The sequence below is a fragment of the Carcharodon carcharias genome, chromosome 2, assembly GCF_017639515.1.
Source record: "Carcharodon carcharias isolate sCarCar2 chromosome 2, sCarCar2.pri, whole genome shotgun sequence".
NCBI classification, from domain to species: Eukaryota; Metazoa; Chordata; class Chondrichthyes; order Lamniformes; family Lamnidae; genus Carcharodon; species Carcharodon carcharias.
In genome coordinates, this window is record NC_054468.1 from 226554604 (window position 1) to 226578897 (window position 24294).

General features: G+C 43.3%; 1 protein-coding gene across 1 annotated transcript in view; it reads right to left on the bottom strand.

Annotated features, from left to right (window-relative positions):
- The window catches only part of nhsl1b (NHS-like 1b), a 223405-nt gene extending 199443 nt beyond the window's left edge, over positions 1 to 23962 (bottom strand). The window contains exon 1 of the mRNA XM_041207619.1: positions 23352 to 23962. Coding sequence (XP_041063553.1) covers positions 23352 to 23754 — 403 coding nt within the window. The 5' untranslated portion in view covers positions 23755 to 23962. The remainder of the gene's footprint in view (positions 1 to 23351) is intronic.
- Positions 23963 to 24294: the final 332 nt, after the last annotated feature.

Consider the following 24294-nt stretch of genomic DNA (forward strand, 5'->3'; position numbering starts at 1 on the left):
ACTTCACACTTGGAGATTTTTGCTTCCATTAGAAATTTTGAGAGACTTGGTCATCACGGCAGTGTGGCCGGACAGGTCGGGGTGGGGGGGGTGCGGTGTTGTGCAGTGAGGGGGTAGTTTGAAAAATGGCTTGCTCCTGCTTCTGTTCAGAAGGCTGTTAAGGGCCAAGGAGAATAATACAGAGCCAAGAGATGGCTGCCACTGGCTTTTGAACTTACTTCCACTGGGGACTGATATCCCTCCCCCAGCCACTAAATGTCGCACTGCCTTCTCACTGCATCACACAGTAAACCTTACCCTAGGCCCCAGTAGATCATGCCATTCAGCAGACAAAGTTCTTGCCTGGCAATTCTGTTGAAGGCTTTCACTTGGAAGGCTAACCAGTTTATATTCTAATGCTTATTTAGCTACTCTGCATCAATTGTGCTTGCTCAGAACAGATTTTGTTTTCCAAAAACAGAATTACCTGGAAAAACTCAGCAGGTCTGGCAGCATCGGCGGAGAAGAAAAGAGTTGACGTTTCGAGTCCTCATGACCCTTCGACAGAACTAGGGTCTAGTTCTGTCGAAGGGTCATGAGGACTCGAAACGTCAACTCTTTTCTTCTCCACCGATGCTGCCAGACCTGCTGAGTTTTTCCAGGTAATTCTGTTTTTGTTTTGGATTTCCAGCATCCGCAGTTTTTTGTTTTTATCTTAGATTTTTTTTTCCCTTTCTTGGAACATTGGCATCGCTGGCAAGGCCAAGCATTGATTGCTCATGTCCTCGTTGCCTTCTTGAAGCACTGCAGTCTGTGTCTGGGGAAGGTGCTGGAAGTGGTTTGACATGACCGAGTGGCTCACTTGGCCTCTTTTAAAGAACAGTTAAGAGTTCACCACGATGCTGTGGGACTGGAGTCACATGCAGGAAAGATTGGATAAAGACAGCAGGTTTCCTGCCCAAAAGCATCGCATTGAACCTCTTGATATTGGACATTTTTCTTTTAACTTGAACTCTCAAACTGCTCAGTATCTATTTCCCTTCCTCTTTACTGCACCTGCCAACTTTGTGAAACCTAATGAACACTTTTGTCCAATTGACCTCACTGTATACGTGTGAATTGCTCCTTTTGAGCAATACCACTGGACTTCAAACAAATTAGCTCAAAGCTCAGTCACCTTCCCACAGTTAGTCACATCATGCAATTCCCCAAGTTGCTTAGAATGACATCAAATTTGTTAGAGGCACAGGACTAGCTTTTTTGTTTTCTTCCAGCCTCATCACCTCACCACTTCAGGATTGTAACAGCAGCCTTATATCTTGCTAGACACAGTTTACTGCTGGTGGCAAGCATTGTGCAGCTCAAAGCACAAGTAAACATAAGCTCCACTTGACTAAAGGTGGAGTGATCCCATTTGTTTGGTGACCTGGTGGCCTTTCGGGTTGCCAATTCTGGTTGGACATATTCCTGGAGGCTTCATTACATCACCTCCTGCTGCCAACATATCCAATCAAACCTATTGGTCACCTGACATATCCATCTCATGGTGCCCTGCCTTCCCACATCAAAGGCTTTTACAGATGCTCCGATACCCAATTGGATAATTCTTTACTATAGTGCTTGCCAAGAGCTGAGATCTTTTTCCTTTCTTGGACACTGGCAAGGCTCAAAGCTCAAACAGCCTTATCTCCCCCCACCATGCCCAAAATTTTTATAACAAAAACAGAAATACCTGGAAAAACTCAGGTCTGGCAGCATCGGCGGAGAAGAGCAAAGTTGACGTTTCAAGTCCTCATGACCCTTCAACAGAACTAAGTAGAAATAGGAAAAGGGTGAAATAAATATTTCACCAATTTCCTATTTCTACTTAGTTCTGTTGAAGGGTCATGAGGACTCGAAAGGTCAACTTTGTTCTTCTCTGCCGATGCTGCCAGACCTGTTGAGTTTTTCCAGGTATTTCTGTTTTTGTTTTGGATTTCCAGCATCTGCAGTTTTTTGTTTTTATCCCAACATTTTTATAGCTAAAGTATTAAAAGAGTTAGTTTCCAAAATTACAACTTTTTTTAATGACCCTATGATCTTCTCCTGCATTGTCCTGGAGATTAACCTTTAATTCTTGCAGACTCCAGGGCAATCCTAATGGGATGGCAACCCTACATCCCTTCCTCTCATTAGCCTACTACACATGGTGAGCCAGCTCAGCATGTTTGTACACTTGTGTCATGCACTAACATTGTGCCAGCACGCAAGTAAATAGCTTGGAATTTGTATCCAGGTGCTTGCCTTCATCTATTTGATTGTTGGCCTCCAATCACCTAGCGATCCTTTAAGGCTAATTCAGAAAGCAGAGAGAGTAGGCTTCCTGTGCGTGCCCATACTCATGTGCCACGGTTTGCTAAATTGGCCTACAAAAGTACAGAAGTAAATAGTAAATGGAAGCTGCCCAGAGTTTGGTTCTGTACTAAACCCTGTAACTAAAATACCTGCACTAAAGTAAAGATGATCTCTGGGGCTAATTTTAATTGTCATTTCTTGCTTTCTCCCTACTCCCTTCTACGCGTTTTATTCAATTAGATAGTAGCTTTTGAAAAGTTGTAGCCAATTTAATGTTGATCACTTATAGCAGAGCATTCCACATTCTGATAACATTCTGCAGGAAAAAGTTTCTTCTAATTTCCCCCTTTATGTATCAAGTTTATCTCGAGATCATGACTTCTTGTTGCCAACTTATCTTTCAGTGGAAATAATCTATTTTTATCTGATCTGTTTTATTTTTCACTGAGCACCTTGCGCAAATCAATGCATGTTTACAACCATCCAATCCTACTTCCTCTTGCCTTTCACAGCAATGTGGCTGAATCTTAAGTGCCCTCTGAAATGGCTTAGCCAGCGCCTCACTTGTGTCGAACCACTACAATGTCTACAGAAGGGAATGAAACTGGATGGGTCACACTGCATCAACCTAGGCACCGGAAACGACAACGGCAAACCCAGCCCTGTTGACCTTGCAAAGTGCTCCTTACTGACATCTGGGCTTGTGGCAAAATTGGGAGAGCAGCTCCATAGACCAGTCAAGCAACAGCCTGACAATGTCTTTAAAATGTGATTCCGCAAGTATGGCTATGTTCCCAATACCACCATCACCATCCCTCATGTAAAGTGGCAACACAGTGGTATACAGTCAGGAGCGAAGGAGTTACCCTTTTGAGTTCTCAACATCGATTCTGGACCCAAGTCTCATGGTTTCAGGTCAAACATAACCTCCTGCTGGATACCACCTACCAACCCCGCCCACCGCCCACCCCTTCAACTGATGAATCGGTACCCCTCCATGTTGAACACCATTAGGAGGAAGCAGAGGGTGGCAAAGGCACAGAATGTACTCTGGTGGGGGCTTCAATGGCCATCACCAAGAGTGGCTTGGTAGCACCACTACTGACTAGCTGGCCAAGTCCTTAAGGACATAGTTGCTAGACTGTGTCTGTGACAGGTGGTGACGGAAACAACAAGAGGGAAAAACCTACTTCATCTCGTCCTCACCAATCTACCTGTCACAAATGCATCTGTCCATGTCAACATTGGTAGGAGTGACCACCACACAGTCCTTGTGAGGACAAAGACCTGTCTTCATTGAGGATACCATCCATTGTGTTGTGTGGCACTACCACAATGCTAAATGGGATAGATTTCAAATAGAACTAGCAACTCAAAACTGAGCATCCATGAGGTGTTGTGGGCCATCAGCAGCAGTACTGTATTCAACCAGAATCTGTAACTTCATGGCCCAGCATATCCCCCACTCTACCATTACCATTAAGCTGGAGGACAACTCGTTCAATGAAGAGTGCAGGAAGGCATGCCAGGAGCAGCACTAGGCACACCTAAAAATGAAGAACCTGTGAAGCTACAGCACAGGGTTACTTGCACACCAAACAGCTGAAGCAGCATGCGATAGACAGAGCCAAGCAATTCCACAACAATCGGATCAGATCTAAGCTCTGCAGTTCGGCCACATCCAGTTATGGATGATGATAGACAATTAAACAACTAACTGGAGGAGGAGGCTGCACATATATCCTCAATGATGAGGGACCCAATGCATCAGTGCAAAAGATAAGGCTGAAGCATTTGCAACCACCTTCAGCCATAAGTGCCAAGTGGATGATTTATCTCAGCCTCCTCCTGAGGTGTCCTGCATCACAGATGCTGGTTTCCAGCCAATTCAATTCACTCCACGTGAAGAAACGGCTGAAGGCACTGGATACTGAAAAGGCTATGGGCACTGACAACATTCTGGCAATAGTATTGAAGACTTGTGTTTCAGAACTAGCTGCGCCCCTAGCTGTTACAGTACAGGTACAGCACTGGCATCTAGCTGACAATGTGGAAAATTGCCCAGTTATGTCCTGTACACAAAAAGCAGGACCCGGCATATTACCGCTCCATTGGTCTGCTCTCGAACATCAGCAGAGTAATGGAAGAGGTCACCAACATGCTTGCATTGCATTTACTCAGCAATAACCTGCTCACCGACACCCAGTTTGGGTTCCGCCAGGGCCTCTCGGCTCCTGATCTCTTTACAGCCTTGGTCCAAACACGGACAAAAGAACTGAACTCAAGAGGTGAGGTAAGACAGAATGGGGCATCAAGGAGCCCTAACAAAGCTGGAGTCAATGGGAATCTAGGAGAAAACTCTCCGCTGGTTGGAGTTATACCTAGCACAAAGAAAGATAGTTGTGGTTGTTGGAGGTCAATCATCTCACTCCCAGGACATCACTGCAGGAGTTCCTCAGGGTAGTATCCTCAGCCCAACCATCATTAACTTTCCTTCCATCAAAAGGTCAGAGGTGGGGATGTTTGCTGATGATTGCACAATGTTCAGCACTATTCACGACTCCTCCTGAAGCCGTCCATGTCCATATGCAGCAAGATCCAGACAACATTTAGGCTTGGGCTGACAAGTAGCAAATAACATTCACATCACACAAGTGTCAGGCAATGACCATCTCGAACAGGAGAGAATCCAACCATCGCCCCCTTACATTCAATGGCATTACCATCACTGAAGTCCCCACTATCTATATCCTGCGGATTACCATTGACCAGAAACTGAACTAGACCAGCCATATCAATACTGTGGCTACAAGAACAGGTCAGAGGCTGGGAATTCTGCAGAGGGTAACTCACCTCCTGACTCCTAAAAGACTGTCCACCATCTACAGGGTACAGGTGAAGAGTGTGATGGAATACTCGCTACTAGCCTGGATGAGTGCAGCTCCAACACTCAAGAAGCTTGACACCATCCAGGACACACCAGCCCATTGATTGGCACCCCATCCAACACCTTCAACAGCCACTCCATCCACCACCTAAGCACAGTGGCAACACTGTGTACCATCTAAAAGATGCACTGTAGCATCTCACCAAGGATCCCTCGACAGCACCTTGCAAACATGTTACCTCTACCACCTAGAAGGACAAGGTCAACAGATGCATGGAAATACCACCACCTGCAAGTTTCCCTCCAAGCCACACACTATCCTGAAGTAGAATATATCGCCATTCCTTCACTGCTGCTGGGTCGAAATTCTGGAACTCCCTCCCTAACAGCACTGAGAGATGTTTTTGTTAACAGTTCTCAACCACTGAACCCATACAGAGTTTGCCCTTGGCGTTTCAGGGCATAGACCACATCCATGGCGGTAACAGCCTTGTGTTTGGCGTGTTCCGTATAGGTAACCAAGTCCGGATAATATTTTCCAAGACTACCTTGAGAACACCGCAAGTTTCCTTGTAAGTGAGGCCGGAGATGCGTTTACTGCCTCCATGTCAAGCGAGGTGGTGACTTGCGGGATTGGTGATTCCCTGGATACTATCTTGGAGGACTTTATGGTGCCATTTAGCACCACCTTTGCCGAGACCTTATCCGCTTTTGCCTCCACCGGACATCATGCCCGGAGACAAAGTCTTGTGATAACAGCACTGTGGATGTACCTACACCACATAGGATGCAGTGGTTCAAGGTGACAGCCCGCCATCGCTTTCTCACGGGCAGTTAGGGATGAGCAATAACTGTTATCCTAGCCAGCGACACTCACATCCCATGAAAGAATAAAAAATTCTACTGTTAGCTAATGATCCAAAAAAATGACCCGAGGCAGGTTAAGAGTTAAATTTTTCCATACAAGCCAGACTAATTAGCTACTGTAAGGCAAGTATTAACTGGGGATTTCAAATCTTGAAACATACGGCCTGCTGCTGTCAAAGGATGTGTGTGCATGAGCACAGAAGATATAAATATATCCAGACAGTTGCATTGCAATATAGGGTGTGGGTTTAAATCCTACTCTGTGGACCTGAGCACATAATCTAGGCAGACACTTCTGCCTCGCACTGAGGGAATGGGGGAGTTGCTGTCTTTTGTTTCAAACTTTAAAATCGAGGGCCTCACTGGCCTCCCAAAAAATAAAAGTTCCTGTTGCACTATTTCAAAGAGCAATCGGGAAGTTCTCCTAGTGTCCTGACCTGATCAATGTTCGTTCCTTGACCAACGCCTGAAACAGATTATCGTGTGTAAACTGATGGCAGGGTTTTCTTATATTACAACAACGACTGCACTTCAGAAGTACTTCATAAGCTGTAGTGGGAGGTCTTGGGAGTGTGAAAGGTGCTATATAAATGCATATTATTTATATGTATGTATAAAATTGATATTAAGACGAAAGACATGAAACGTTAACTCTGCTTCTCTCCACAGAGACCTGCCACATTTTCTGTTTTTATTTCAGGTTTCCAGTATCCCCAATAAGGGTGATCCAAGTTCATTTAAAGACATTCGCAGGTGATACTGTAATGAACAAGGGAATGGTAGATTTATTAAATGAGTACTCTGTAACTGTACAGAAAGAGAAAAAGTACCATCTATAACAAACTCAAAATAAATCAAGAGAGGGACTTACTGGATTCAATATATGTTGGATTCAATATATGTTTCAAAATGGTAACAGGGAAAACACTGGGACTGTCGAACCTGCTCTGCCATTCAATATGAACCGTGCCTCCATGCTCTACATTACCCAGATGGGGAAACAACCCTCAGTATCTATCCTATTAAGCCTTTCAGAATCTTGTTTGTTTCAATGGGATCACCTCTCATTCTTCTAATCTCCAGCAAAGACAGACACAGTTTACTCAGCCTCTTATCATAAGTCAGCCCCCTGATCCCAGGAACCAATTTTGTGAACCTTCTCTGTACCATCTCCAATGCAAGTATGTCCTTCCTTAAATACGGATACCAAAACTGTACACAGTATTCTAGAAGTGGTCTCACCAAAGTCATGCGCAATTGTAGCAAGACTTTTTTATTCTTGTACCCTAAACCCCTTGCAATAAAGACCATCATGCCATTTGCTTTACTAATTGCTTGCTGTTCCTGATACTAACAGCGTTCCTTGTACAAACACATCCAGGTTCCTTTGAACATCAACACTTACAAAGAGAATAACCTCCATTTGCCACTTTGTTGCCCACTCACTTAACCTGTCGAAATTTAATTAGAGTGGGAGAAAGAAACCAGGTAACTAACAGGCCTGTCTGTTTAATGTCAGTTACAAAGAAGTGACTGGAGTCTGTTCTTAGAGACAAAGTAAGCATTTGATCAAATATGACCTGATCAGTCACTGCGGATTGAAAAGGTAACTCATCTGCAATTATCAGGTTGATTTTTTTCAGGATTTCACTCTTGAGATGGACAGGGGGAGTCTATGGATGATATAGACTGGGTGGCTTCTTTTCAGGTTGGCACAGACATGATGGGCAGAGTGGCCACCTCCTGTGCTGTAAGTGTTTCCACATTTCCTAAATTTTCCAAAGATTTGAAAAGGATGAATGTGCAAGGATGTGGGGAGAGGGCAGGGTAATTGCACTATGTGAATTGCTATTTAGAAGGGCCAGCACGGACACAATGGGTAGAAAGGCCTTTTTCTGTGCACTAAGGATTCTATACACATTATGCACATTTCTACACGTGCATGTCTACACATTTTACATATGTCCTCTCAGGTAGCCATAAATGATTCCATGGCACTATTTTATACACATAATATTGCGTATAATATAGCTCCTATATTAAAGAGTCAGTAACACCTTACAGAAAGGGGAGTGGAGTTGTTCTCAATGAAAGCTCAGAGCCACAGACAACCTTTTCTTAGCAGCCAGCTTAGAACAGTACCAGTGGAGGCCGGAGAGTAGGTTCACCATCCACCCAATTGGCTCCAAGACAAGGACAGTCAGGGGAGTAAGAAAAATAAACTTATGGCTGCAAAACCAGACTGCTGAACTCAACCGCAGGGGTGGACTGGGTCCAAGGCAACAATTGGACATGTCCCAGGGGCTGACTCTGCCTGTCTCGGCTGGATTGCCAGGAGGAAGAAACAAAAACAGCCAAGAAATTATGTTTGCACAGCTTTTAAAAATAAAGGCTATACAACACATTTCCTAAATTCATTTGATGTAATACAATGAGAAACAATATTGTCATTAGAGCCAATCTCTCTCTATTGTGTCGATATTACTGTAGTCACTTAGACTTTTCTGTGATTCTTTTGATATGACACGCTACATGACATTCAATCTCTTCCCAAATCTTGTTTGGTAAAATCAAAAGTTCGTCCAACCTATTTTTTTCTCAACCTCAAAATTTCTTACACACTTAGTTTCCGCCACTCCCTAAGCTTTTAGAAATTGAGCTCGTCTCACTGCTGACTAATTTGCCTCATCTTTATCCATTTCAATTCTGGCAGCATCCAGTGCTACAGCCTTGGGCATTCACCTTAGCTTCTTAATTCAAATTAAAAATTTCACACTGAGTGGAATTTACTGCCCCTTCCCAGACCCCCCAGGAACATCAGGGCAATATGAACTGGTTGTCAAGAAAAGTTCACATTTTCTATGCAGCCACCACTTACCAACGTCATTTAAGTATTTGGAAAACAATCAGATGTGTGATTGATAGTGAGTGATTGTTTTGACTATATGGGGGACTAACCTTCCCTTGAAACATCCAGGGGTAGCTTATAGTACCCAACAACATTAGCCACATGGCTCCTCGCACTACTCAGCCATTCAGTAAAATCATAGCTAATCTATTACTTCAGTTCCACTTTTGTCCTACCCCCATTTATCTTGATTCCCTTCGTGCCTAAAAAATCTATCCATTTGTCTTGAATATACTAAAGGACTGAACATCCTAACCCTCTGGGGTAGAAAATTCCTAAGATTCACACGCCTCTGAGTAAAGAAGCTAGAAACGAACATACAAATTAGGAGACGATGGCCACTTGGCCCCTCGAGCCTGCTCTGCCATTCCATGCTGATCTAATTGTAACACCATCACATTCCCACCTACCTCCCAATAACCCTTCACTCCCCTATCAAGAGTCTATCTAGCTCTGCCTTAAAAATATTCAAAGACTCTGCTTCCACCACCTTTTGATGGAAAGAGTTCCAAAGACTCACGACCCCCAGAGAAAAAAATTCTCCACATCTCTGTCTTAAATAGGCGACTCATTTTTAAACAGTGACCCCTAGTTCTAGATTCTCCCACAAGAGGAAACAACTTTTCCACATCCACCCTGTCAAGTCCCTTGAGGATCTTCTAAATTTCAATCAAGTTGCCTCTTACTCTTATAAACTCCAGTGGATTCAAGCCTAGCCTGTCCATCCTTTCCTGATAAAACCCACCCATTCCAGGTATTAGTCTAGTAAACCTTCCCAGAACTGCTTTCAACGCATTTACATCCTTCCTTAAATGAGGAGATCAATACTGTACACAGTGCACCAGATGTGGTCTCAACATTTCTCCTTATCTCAGTCCCAAATGGCCGACCCCTTATCCTGAGACTAGGATCCTCAGTTCTCGACTCTCCAACCAGGGAATGCCGCTCAGCATCTACCCTGTCGAGCTCTCTAAGACATTTATGTTTCAATCAGATTATCTTTCATCATTTTAAGCTCCAGAAAATAGAAGCCATTCTATGTAATCTCACCTCAAAGGGACAAGTCTCTCATCCCAGGAATCAACGTAGCAAGATAGCTCTCCAACTTCAAGCAAAATGATGGGATAACTGAATAATTTAAAGCCACTTTCCTTTTCACTTCTCCAACATTCCTCAAATTCTAAAGATGTCCTTTCATTGCTCCCTTGAAAGTGTAAACTCAACATTAGGTTATGGTTCCATTGGCATCCAACATGCACTGTTTCAGCAGGATAGTGGATGGCTGAAGCAGCACCCACTGTTTCATCTTAGATCGGATTAGAACCATTGTATTCACGGTTTCACCATCAGAGGCATTGGAGAAAAATTCTGGGTTCACCCAAAGTATTAAGTTCAATAGCAAGGTTTTAACTAATGTAATAACGATATCCCTTTTTCTGTAGTTTGTTACAATTAGTCTTTCATTCCACGCTCTTTTCTTTCTCCTCCTCCTGAAGGTATTTCTACACCTCGATAGGGTTCAGTCCCATGTGTGCTATCACCCAGCAGTACCTTGCTGATACATGTTTGATCCTAAACAGTGAATACTGGCAATTATATAACCATCACTTTATAAGCTTTGAAACCATCTTCACCCAACAGACACACAACAATCTTTCCTCTTCCCTCATCCAGGAGGAATAATTGTGGTGCCAAAGCCAGTTAATTTAGCAAAGCATCAAGACTTTTCAAACCTACATGATCTCAGCAATGGACTCCCTCAACTGAGCTACAATTCTGAGCCATTGAGAGAGTCACATGCACTAAGTATCCCAACTAAAGAATGTCAGAAATGAAAAACAAAATGACAGCAGAAGAGGTAACATGTGAATAACTGAAACAAAAACAGAATTACCTGGAAAAACTCAGCAGGTCTGGCAGCATCGGCGGAGAGGAAAAGAGTTGATGTTTCGAGTCCTCATGACCCTTCGACAGAACTTGAGTGAGTCCAAGAAAGAGTTGAAATATAAGCTGGTTTAAGGTGTGTGTGTGTGTGTGTGTGTGTGTGTGTGTGTGTGGGGTGGGGGGGGAGAAGAGAGAGAGAGAAAGAGAGAGAGAGAGAAGTGGAAGGGGGGTGTGGTTGTAGGGACAAACAAGCAGTGATAGAAGCAAAAATAAAAACAAAAAAACTGCGGATGCTGGAAATCCAAAACAAAAACAGAATTACCTGGAAAAACTCAGCAGGTCTGGCAGCATCGGCGGAGAAGAAAAGAGTTGACGTTTCGAGTCCTCATGACCCTTCGACAGAACTTGAGTTCGAGTCCAAGAAAGAGTTGAAATATAAGCTGGTTTAAGGTGTGTGTGTGGGGGGCGGAGAGATAGAGAGACAGAGAGGTGGAGGGGGGGGGTGTGGTTGTAGGGACAAACAAGCAGTGATAGAAGCAGATCATCAAAAGATGTCAACGACAATAGTACAATAGAACACACGGGTGTTAAAGTTAAAGTTGGTGATATTATCTAAACGAATGTGCTAATTAAGAATGGATGGTAGGGCACTCAAGGTATAGCTCTAGTGGGGGTGGGGGGAGCATAAAAGATTTAAAAATATTTTAAAATAATGGAAATAGGTGGGAAAAGAAAAATCTATATAATTTACTGGAAAAAAATAAAAGGAAGGGGGAAACAGAAAGGGGGTGGGGATGGAGGAGGGAGCTCAAGACCTAAAGTTGTTGAATTCAATATTCAGTCCAGAAGGCTGTAAAGTGCCTAGTCGGAAGATGAGGTGTTGTTCCTCCAGGTGCGTTGGAATAACTGAATTGTTATCAACACCGTGGCTTATTGTGAATAACTGAGCAAGTCAAATAAGAAAAGCATCCACAATAGCAAAACACTGCGGATGCTGGAAATCTGAAATAAAAACAGAAAATGCTGGAAATACTCAGCAGGTCTGGCAGTGTCGACGGAGAGAGAAACAGAGTTGGTTGATGGCTATTGGCTTGGCCATGTGTAGCCACCTTTGCAATGTCAGAAATGTGACAGCCAGTCTACACAAGATCCCACAGACAGCAATTTAATAATAGCAAGATCATCTGTGTTCATGATATTGGCTGAGGGATAAATATTGCCCAAGACATCAGAGAGGAATCCCCTGCTCTTCTCTGAAATAGTGCCATTGGGTTGTTTACGTCCATCCGAAAGGCATAACCCCAAAATTGCAGCTTTCTCAGCACAGCACTGGAGTATCAACCTAAATCCTATGGTCAAGTGTCTGGAGTGGGTCTTGAACCCACAGCCTGCGAACTCAGAGACGCTCATGTAACACACTAATCCACAGCTGGCACAGTGAATAGTTAATTGAATGAGGTACCTGAAAACAACTGGAGCTTGTGGAATTCTACAGATGCCAAGGCCCGACACCTTCAGTAATGGATGGCACAAGCAAAATGGGGAAGGAAAGGAAAGGAATAAAATTTACCTCCATTAAGAAAAAGGGCTTTCCTCTGTGTAAAGGAGGTCTTTAATCAGCATTTTGTGATTGTGTTTGGATTGAATGAATGACTTAACAGGCTGGGGTGAAACAAAGAATGTGCACATTTGGCTGTTTTTTAATCTACAGTTCACAGAAAAGCTGATTCCAGCAGAACCTCGCTCCAAGCACAACATTTCCCAGTGAAATAGTTGCTCGTGTACTGCTGGGGTCAGCACATGTGGGGGCCACTGAGTTGCCTTCTATTTGCTCAGTCCCAGATATTTACCAGTCTAACAGGGCTCACTTATACACCCAGCAATACAGGCTCGAGGCTCTGGCCTGTCACGGAAATACCCACTTGGCCTTGCTCAAGATTTGGGTTGAGTCCAAGAGCTCCAGAGATTTTGGGAGGGGGTACAGGATCGAGAGAGAGAGAATGAGAATAAGAGCAGAAAAAGAGAAAACTATTGTTTCAGCTCTCAACTCCTCCATGTGACTCACAACCAAGTAATGTACTGGGTTCATCTCTAAAGGCCCCTTCCCTCCCCCGACTGCTACATAGTCAACTAACACCGTCTAATCCAAAAGACAACCTGTGACTAAAAAAATTAAACTAGCAGACGGAGAACAACACAGCTTCATCATAGATATTTTGCTTAGTTTTACTCTGAATATGGAAGGTAGAAAGAGGGGTAAACTGTTACTGGTCTTAGGTTCAGGGCTATGGATGGCCATTGAGCTTCCTGATGCCTCAGCTGGTAAAAGGTAGCGTGCAACTAAGGCAGACCAGGCCATGTAGAAACAAGTCCAGCAATGAGGGCTACAGAAGGGGGCCCATGAATTGTAATCCATACGGCAGCCGAGTGTAAAAATTAGGCTCGGCTATGAAGCCTGACACTGTTGAACAGCTGGATTCTCTGACAGCCGCCATACTAACATTGGTGCTGTGTTGGAGAGTTACTAGAAGGCTGTCTGGGGCCAGCTGAACAATAGCCAGCTTGAAGCCAGCATCTTTAGATGGGAGGAGGTGGACAAATGCCTAAAAAGGGACACAAAAGGAAAATGCAGTTCAACAGGAAAGAACAGAAATCCGAGAATGAAGAGAGTTGTCTGGCCTCACTTTGGGACCCTGTGTGGTGAACTGCACTCACTGATACAAATTGGACTGAGAACAGTGGCCTTCCAATTCCCAAACGTACTGATACTGATCACACCCCTTTAGGCAAGTCATTTATCTGTGTGGTGCAGCTGCCTACTGGCCCATTGTTTTGGTGCAAGATGGCTAATCCAAACATGGCACCATAAGCAAGCTTTACTAGAGCAGTTTTTAGGATTTTGAAAAGCATTGATAGTGCGGAAAGAAACTTCTTCCTCTTTTGGAGTGATCAAGGACAAGGGCACATAAACTTAAAATCAGAGGTAGGTTACAGATAAGTTAGGAAGCAATTCTTCAGCAAAGAGCGGTAAGGAGTGTGGAACTCTCTCCCACAGCAAGCAGTAGATGCGGGGTCAATTGAACATTTTAAATCAGCGATCAATAGTTATTTGCTAGTAAAGGGCAAAAAGGAACATGCAGAACAATTGACTGGGCGAATTAGGATACAGATCCCTCCTCAAGGTCGAATGGGGATGTTTGCAGACAATTGCACCATGTTCAGAACCATTTGTGACTCTTCGGATACCGAAACAGTCCGTATCCATATGTAGCAAGACCTGGACAACATTCATACTTGGGTTGATAAGTAGCAAGTAACATTCGTGCCACACAAATGCCAGGCAATGACCAACTCCAAAACTCTCGTCCTTGTGAAATCTCATACCTTTCATTGTAAGGACACTTTACAATCAATGAAACCAGGATCCAGCAGATAAAACTTGTCTCCCCAGCCTATTCTATAACAAAGGAAGAGGCATCGAAACTCATTATACCTGCAGAGGCGCTAATAGTCCTCACCTAAGATGAACAATGGATTTTGACCAGAGGCATAGAATCTGCTTGTTAGCCTGCAACTGACTCATAAATGGGCAACATCACATGATTATACTTCTGGCCTTTGGAAAGTTTAAATATTCATTTCTAGACTCAACTCAGTCTGCTGTTTAAACTCCAGCTTGCAAACATCAAAGCTCCAGGACTCCAGGCTGACCAACAGCCTGCATTAAGTCTAAGTCTTGAAGCCTGTTTTCTCTGGAAGAGTCCTGCCAAGCAGACCAAGTTCTGTACACCAACCTCATCTAGGTGCTATATAAATGCAAGTTATTTCTTTCTTAAGATGTGGCAAGGTATCCCACATCACTTCTATATAACTGCAAAGTACTTGCCTATATCTCCCTCCTACTCATTCCAATCCAGGTGTAATTGTAAAGCATTTTGTATTGATGTACATTAAGCCACATCTTATTTCCATACCCACCTTACAGGAACACTGCTGTTAAAGAAATTGGATTTAAATAAGGTTGCGATTGGGGGGAGATTTGTGTGACCTCAGATTTGGTGGGTGGGTGGGGGTGGGGGGGGGTGATGGTGGTCTAGTGTTAATGTCACTGGACTAGTAATCCAGAGATCTAGGCTAATGGTTTGGGGACATGGGTTCAAATCCCACAGCTGGTTTGGGGGGGGTGGGGGGGAAGAGAAGTGCCCCCCCACCCCACCATAAACCAGCTTATATTTCACCCCTCTTCTAATATTCAATCAGTTCTGTTGAAGGGTCATGAGGACTCAAAACGTCAACTCTTTTCTTCTCCGCCGATGCTGCCAGACCTGCTGAGTTTTTCCAGTTAATTCTGTTTTTGTTTTGCCATCCTTACCTAGTCTGGCCTACATGTGACTCAAGACCCACAGCAACGTGGTTGACCCTTAACTGCCCTCTGAAGTAGCCTAGTAATTCAATCAGTTCAAGGGCAATTAAGAATGGGCAACAAATGCTGGCCTTCCCCACAACACCCACATCCCAAGAGGGAATAAAGAAAAAAAAAGGCAAAAAAACCAGAAAAAGGATGACAACATCGGAGCACACTGTCCCATTTGGGGAGTGTCTGGCCTTTACGCTGAGAGACTCGAGGGTCCAGCCATTACAGGAAACCCTTCAGAGTGAAACGTATGATTTGGGAATTCACAGCTCAAAAGCATGGCACCATGGCCAAATCATTTCCAGCCAAGGATTCATTTTGAAGAAAGAAGTTCAAAAGATGCACCTAGCAACTTGCATTTATAGAGTGTCTTTAATACAATAAAATCATCTCCACAGGTGCATTACTTTGACACTTAGACACATAATGGGAGAGGTGATCAAAGGATTGGTCAAAGAGGTAAGTTTTGAGCATCTTAAAAGGAGGAGAGAAAGATGAGGAGAGATTGAGGGAATGATTCCAAAACTCAGGGCCCAGGCAGCTGAAGGCATGGCCATCAAAGGTAGAGCAATTAAATGGGGCGGGTGGGGGGTAGGGGGTTTGCAAGAGGCTGGAACTGGGGGAAGCACAGAGATCCAGCAGTGTTGTAGGAGGTTACACAGATTGGGAGAAAAAGCTCCAGAGTTCCCAAAAAAACAAATATTCCACCAGCATCTAGCACAGAACACAGGCTGAAATGTTCAAACCTCACTGACTGGCAATAAAGAACCGGTGATTGAATGAAAGTCATGAAAATGCCTCCTTGGTCAGATCTCCAGCTGCCTCAATGTGCTGTTTGCACAGTAATATCCCAATCTATTCTCTGAAAACTTGTCCTTAAAAAAAATAAACTCCACACCGCCTATTTTTATGCAACTTGTAATTATTATTCCCTCATCTCAAAAAGCATCTGCGAGTCTGTTCTCCTTTTGTTTTTTTTAAACATTACACATCTGAAGTCACAATCAGGCCACATCTTGTTAAAGCCTTTTGTGCTCTCATCCCTGTGGGAACGCAAAGCATAACGCACTGCTCAGAGGCACAAAGTACAAGGGTGGCTGGTTCCTGCTGGGTTTAACCCAAATGGAGAGCCCCATCTGTTTGGTAGCATCGGTATTAACATGAGCGTCACTTCACAGGCAGAATAGGCAGGGTGGAAGGAGGACTGTATCTCCACTGGACTACGATCACAAACAAAGCTTTCCCGCCCACAACAGAAACCATTTAAAAGAGAGGATTAAAATCTGATTTAGACTTTAAATTAAGACGTCTGTGTGAAAACAATATTCTGTGTTCTCTTTCCCCAAATTAAAAACTGTTTAAAATAGATCTCACGGAAGTTTTGATACCACGAACCTATCCCCTTCCCGAGACCCCACAACCCCATCCCCCCCCACCAAGACGCCTGGGCCAAGTTGATGATGTCCTCCAATATTCCAATCCCTCGCCCTCCAATGACAGAACTTGTTTGTAACCTTGACACGTTTCAAACTGCAGTGCTGCTGACGCAAACAATACCATATTCATCTCAGAATCAGTCAAGTTCACAACCAAATTCTTTTCATCACAGCAACTTCATTTCCATAGCGCCTTCAAAGTAGTTAACTGCCCCCAAAGCACTTCACAGGAGCGTTAAAAGACGAAAACTGACACAGAGCCACATTAGGAAGTATTAGGGCAGATGCTTGTTCATAGAGGTGGATTTTAAGGAGTGTTTTAAAAGGATAGAGAGCCTGAGGGGTTTAGGGAGAGAGTTCCAGGGTTTAGGGTCGGCAGGCAAGAATATTTCTGCATCATGAGTTGCAAAAGAATATCGTATACTAGCTTGTTTCAGAAGTTTAAAAATAGTTAAGGTATTACAATTTTTAGTTTTCCAATATTATTTTTATTTTCAAAACCTGGTCAGATCTGGTCATCCCAATGAGAAGTAAAAGTCATTGTTTATAAGTTAGTCAATCTTGGGTGGGGGTGGGGCTTCAATTGCCTCCCGAGTTAGCAAGAGAGCAATCAAACAGATCTCTTGTTCCTGATTCTGATCCAACTCTTCCTCCTGTTGGAAAGGGTCCCTCATTCACGCTGATTGAATAGGAGATTAGCTTTGACTGTATTGTGCTCTGTAGTTGAATAGCCACTGCTGTTCATCAAAGCTCATGTGTAGAATGGTTGCGAGGAAAAAAAAATGAAGGGGGAAATGAAGAAAGATTTACATTAGATGCATAACTTCATGACGATCCAAAGCACTTCACAGCCAACGAAGTTCATTCTGGTGTGTAATTTTAAAAATGTAGGAAACACAGCAGCAAAGTACACAGCAAACAACCACAACCAGAAACGCGATAATGACCAGATAAACCATTACAGGTACAGTATCTCAAAGCTGGCAAGCTTGGGACCGAGACCATGCCGGATATCAAATCTTGCCAGATTTTGGTTTGGGTGGTTTGGGTCAAGCCGGGTTGGGTGGGGTCAAGGGTTGCTTGAGCACAGGAACAGACCAGCGTGCAAGCGGCGAAAGGGATAATTAGTCAGGCTGCCAATGCAGCCTCTTACCAAATTGTCCATTTAAGTTTTTTATTTTGCTCAATTAAAATTGATGCTTGGCACACTCTCAAAATATTTGGTTTTTGGACAGCCGGATTTGAGAAGCTGTACTGTAATAGAAACCAAGATTGGTCGGAACATCAGGGAGAACTTCCCTGCTCTTCTTCACGATCATGTCATGGGATCTATTATGTTACCTTAGTGAGCAGACAGGGCCTCACATCAGTGTCTTTCCCAAAAGATGCATCTGCATCAGTGCAGAACTCCCTCAGTACTGCAACGACTTGAAAGTCTGGATTTTGTGCTCAAGTCCCTGGAAGCGGATTTGACCCCACAACCTTCTGACTCAGAGGTGAGAGTACTACCCACTGTATCACAGCTAGTCTTTACATTAAATTTCATGTTCAACATTAACACTGGGCCACCTTTTCTATGCCCATTTCTATCTAATACATTGAATAGTAAAGTGAATCATTGAAGTAGATGAACTGTATCAGTAAACAATTAAACAAACTAATAAACCAGCATCACAAAACAACAAAAACACTACAGGACACAAAAACACATCTGGAAGAGGTGCTGAGACAAACAATTAGTGGTTCAAAGGCCATTGCTGTTTGTAGACCCAGGAGACAAATCTTAACTAAAAACTGATCAATGGCCAGCTCTTAACACTGATCTCTCATTCTTAATTAATGAGATCTCTGGACTGTCCAGCTGATCACACTGGGAAGGTCTTCTGGCATAGTTCCACACATCAAAAAAAAACAAATTTGATCTCTGCTTTGTCTTGTCTCAAGTGCCAAGTGAAACCTCAACTGCTACTGCCTTGATTTTTCCTCAGGTTGACTGTTATACTTGAAGACTCTTGCAACAGAAGCAAAGCTCTGCTATTCAAAGCAGACAAGCTGAAAAACTAAGGAGGCCATTTGGCCCATCATGTCTGTGCAGCTCCTGGAAAGCTACCTAGTTAATCCCAGTCCTCTGCTCTTTCCCATGGCCCTGCAATTATTTTCTTTCCATTGTTTATCCATTCTCTTTTGAAAGTTACTATTGAATTTGCTTCCAACACCCTTTCAGACAGTGCTTTCCAAATCATAACTCGCTAAGTTTTGCCAATTATCTTAAATTTGTGTCCTCTGATTACTGACCCTCCTGCCAGTGGAAACAATTTTGTCTTATCTACTTTTTCAAAACCCCTGAACTTTTATATCGAGCAGAGGACCCCACGGGTTTGAATACACTGCATGCCTTGCCAGCTAAGTACCACAATTACATATAGGAAGTTGTGGAGGCATTGAAAATACCCATTTCTGCACAGATCTGAACAACAACAAAATCATTTATCCTAGCAATTACTGTCACCTTTAAATAACATCAAGAAATAGCATGCAGTTAATTGCGGAGAAAATCCACATCCTGTACAAAGTCGTACAGTTAGCAGGCACAGATTTACAGATAGCAAGGGCAGGGAACTAACCTGCAGCCTGCACTTGGCGAAGCTTACCCTGTAATTTTCTCTACAACAGAGACTACACTTCAAACATATTCCATTGAAAGACAGACAGACATGCATTTATATATCACTTTCCACAACCCCAGGGTGTCCCAAAGCACTTTACAAGCAATGAAGTACTTTCTGAAGTGCAGTCACTATTTTAACATAGGAATCTTAGCAACCAATTTAAAAGAAAAACTTGCATTTACATAGTGCTTTATATAATCACTGGACATCCCAAAGTACCTTACAGTGAATGAAGTGCTTTTGAATGTAGTCACAGCAGCCAATTGCGCACAGTAAGCTCCCACAAACAACAATGTGATAATGACCAGATAATCTGCGTTCGTCATGTTGATTAAGGGATAAATATTGGCCAGGAAACCATGAATAGCTCCTCTGCTCTTCTATGAAATAGTGTCACAAGATTTTTAACGTCTACCTGAGTGGGAAGATAGGTCCCCAGTTTAACATTTTATCCAAAAGGTAGCACCTATGTGTCGCATTGCCTGGTGACTGAATTTTCTGCTCAAATCCTGGACTGAAACTTGAACCTGGAACTTTGTGACTCAAAGGCAAAAGTGCTACCGACTGAGCGACAAGCTGAAAAGTCAAAAATGTCTGACAGTGATAATGAACAGATCATTGGAGGTGTTTTTTTAAAGTGATGGTTGATTGAGGGATAAAGATTAGCCAGAACACTGGTGAGAACTCCCCTGCTCTTCTTCAAATAGTGTAACGTGAAGGCGAAGAGGAATATATCATCAAAATGGAGCTTAGCAAGTTTGTTTGAGCAAGTATTTTAGGTTTGGTGAATTTCAGTTCAGGACCTGTCCTCACCACAATGATACCCCTCCTCTTTAAAAGAATGCTGTAAAGTATAAGTATTGTGCCCACCCACCACCCCCATCTCACATTCAAGTAATGCCAAAAAATAATTTAGCAACTAGTGCCAATGGGTAGAAAGAAACATTTGTAGGGCTATGGGGAAAACAACAGGGAAGTAGGACTAATTGGATAGCTCTGTCAAAGAGCCAGCACAGGCACGATGAGCCAAATCGCCTCTGTCTGTGCTGTCATCCTATGGTACTCATTTTGTTGTGTTCTGTTGCAGGGTAGCTGTTTCAGGTTCCCTCTCACGTCAAGGAATAGGTTCAATAGGGAATTCTAGAAGTAGGCAACCAACAGGAATCATCAGTATTGGCCAAGTCCATCAATTTCTGGGCAGTGCTGGTATCTCTCAGTGTGGAATACCTCCTTCCATACAAAAGCTATCCAATTATTCCCACTATTTCTCCACAGCTCTACAATTTTTTTCTTTTATTATTGAATCTGCTTGCACTACCCTTTGGGCAATGCTGTATAAAAACAATTAATTTCCCCTTAACCTTCCCTACTCCAAGGAGAACTGTCCCTGTTTCTCTAATCTCTCCACATAACTGAGGTCTCTCATCCCAAACATTCACAAATCAGGCACTTAAAGCAGAACGGATTGCTAATAGACTTGGATTTTTAAATGTTTCTTCTTTCACAGGATGTGGGTGTAGCTGGCACGCCAGCATTTGTTGCGCATCCCTAAATGCCCTCGAGAAGGGTGGTGGTGAGCTGCCTTCTTAAACCATCGCAGTCCATGCGGTGTAGGTACACCCACAGTGCTATCGGGAAGGGAGTTCCAGGATTCTGGCCCAGCAATAGTTAGGGAACGGCAATATAGTTCCAAGTCAGGATGGTGTGTGGCTTGGAGATGGCAGCGTTCCCATTACCCTTCTAGGTGATAGACATCACATGTTTGGAAGATGCCATCAAAGGAACTTTGGTGAGTTGTTGCAGTGCATCTTGCTGCCGCTATGCATCGGTGATGCAGGGAGTGAATATTTAAGGTGGTGGATGGAGTGCCAATCAAGCAGGCAGGAGTGGATTTAATGGTATGAGAATTTTCTGATTGTCACACAGGTGCAAAAGTTATTAAGTCAAGGAATTTCTAATTAATGAGCCATCCATTGCAAAGAGAAATGTAGATTAAAATTGAAAGTAGGATATAATTTAGTTTGCACATCAATACTGAAATAAAAGAGTTAAAGGGGAGCTCTATTATTTCAACCCAGATGCAAAATTATGAATCCGCATCTCAAATCCTGTTTACACAAACAAACATTCCCAGGCGGGAGTTGCTGAGTGGCAGGTGCTTAGGTGCTCACAGCTCTTTCTCCTATGCAAATACATTTAGCAAAACATTCCAGCTCTCCAACTCTCGCACACCCCCCTCCACCCAACAGCACCAAACACCATCCGCCTCCCCATGACAGAACTGTAATCACCAGTAACTTCTCCTTAAGTTACTCAAAAAGTTTCCACGTATTTGGAACAGCAAAATCCATAATAGTACATTTCTATGTACAATGTAAGTGGAAAGATCCAAATATTTTTAATCACCATTCTCCTTTTAAGTGAAATCCTGGTAACAGCACTGAACTGGTTGCAAACACGGTCAATGTCTGATTAGTCAAAATTTTTTGCAGGGAAATAAAAGTCACACTATCCAGAAATTAGACAGCTTTAAAATAAGTGGAGACAATACAAGAGAAATTACTTATTTGCTCCCCTCCCTTATCCTGGAGGCTTTGGTTCCTTGCAAGGCCCTCCAACTTGGGTGGCACATCCCAAGTGCAGCCTCATCAATGAAAGTTGGCAGGTTGTGTGTCAAGATGAGGCATCACACCCCAAAGACTGATTCCTCACACTCATGTACATGTAGAGGTCAGTGGATGATAATCACATCCGGGATTCCTGGATAATTCTCTCCTCCATGACTCCTGAAACTCTCTGCCTACAAGGGTGGTGGAAACAAAGACAACCAATGATTTGAAAAGGAAAATGGATGGACACTAGAGGCAAATAAACTTGCTGTGCTACAGGGGAAATGGGACTGACTGGATTGCTCTACAAAGAGCCAGCATGGACTTGATGGGCTGAGTAGCCTCCTTCTATACTATAATGCTTATATGGCTACAGGGCACTGGGGATCAAAGCTGGCAACAATCTGGATTGACCATGGGATCACTTCAGCCTGGATGCCTTAGGTACACAAATGGCTAACACTAGGAGCCAATATGAGATATTTAATTTCAAAGATTTAACAAAATTATATGCTGTGTTCTGCTAGCAACTATTCAAGAACATTTTCATTACACTGACTACCTGAGAAAGAGACAAAATAACCAAAAAGTTACAAGAGAAACAACGCTTAAAAGAAAGCAAACACAAGTGTCACTCTTGAACCCAAACATACGGGTGGAAAAAGAACAATAAATTTAAAATGATATGTTATTTAGTACAATAAACATAGGCTTCAACCAGGGAAACCAAAGATCACAACACAAAATTACAGCTTTCTTGCCCAGTAAAAAATTATTTAAAAACACTACAGACTACATGAAGTTAAAAACAAGTGATGTTTGTCACTAGTCAAGTCTACCTCTAGTGTTGATACAGACTGATCCCAGACCATCCCCAACAAACCAGTCACATTAAAAATGCAACGTGTGTATGGTTCAAATTCCCAGTACAAAAACAGAGCTTGATGACAACCTTGAATATTCCTAGTTTCTCAAACAGGTTTATTTTAAACGAAAACACAGCGCCCAGCCTCACCGCTCCCCTCACAGTCCGCAGGGAATTGCCCCAAAATGAATTAAAAAGGGAATTTTAATAATCCTTGAACTGCTTCCTATTAAATTTTAGAATTAAGTGTCTCGTATGTTTGCAGTTATGTGTGTTTACAGTTAAGTAAATACGTTTGCAGTTAAAGAACAGACAAAACATGCGATATCCCAAATTATAAACTTTTATAAGGGAATGGCCAAGAAAGTCCAAAGCTATTTTGAAACTTTTTAAAAGCACACACATAACTCAAAAGGAAAGCAGCCACACACCAGAAGCAGATGTTGCAATGTTTTGTACCAAGTAGCTCTCATATTTAAATGCAGTTTTGTACACTTACGGACGGCGACTTTTTTGGCGTCGAGCCGCAGGGTGCGGTGGTGCACGCTGTGCAGCCGGCTGTGGAGGTGGCTACAGCGGACGCACAGCGAGTTCGCCTCCACCTCCAGCTCTTGGAAGATGCCGCTTGCGAGGCGGCTGAGGTCGGCGAGCTGCCGAAGCAGAGAGATCAGTGTGTGACCGGACACGTCCTGCAGGCTCTCGAAGAGGAAGGCGCTTGGCTGCGGGGGCTCCTGCTCCAGCTTCTTCTTCCTCCTCCTCCTCCTCCTCTTCCTCCTCTGCAGCCCATGTCCATCCTCCTCGACCCCCTCTTCATCCTCACCGTCTTCCCAAACTCTTCCAAAGTCTTCATTTCTTAACCTAGACACCAGCCTGGGCTCCACTATCCTCTTGTAGAAAGGCATCTCCTAAAACTTTCCTTCCCACTTCCTTGCTACAGCTTTGGTTTCAAAATAAAACAGATACTTTAAAGATGAATTGGGCAACTCCAACTTTCCAATAGGACTCCTTCCACAGCCACATCCGCCATATTTTTAGACTTAATGTTGCAGAGCCACTGCAGAAATAAAACCCACACAAACCGAAAGAAAACTCCACTCACTTACTGCCAGAGACATAGGAAGAAGGGAGCGAGAGCTCCAGAAAACCAGGAACACCAGCAACCTGAGTTCAAACACAGTGAGCAGAGACGTTCAGAAAACCAGGAACAACAGCAACCTGAACTCGTACACGAGGATCGGACTGTCACTGGGAAAACCAGGAATCAAATCAATAGTTGCATTTGTAGTTATTTCAACACAGGACATTCCTCGAAGCAACTTACATAGGGCTGGAAGGGACAAAGCAAGGTAGGATATACATTGCTGCGTTTCACCAAGTTGGAATTTTTGGATAGTGGAAGATGAGAGCTTGGCATAAAGAACATTAGACAAATCAAATCCAAA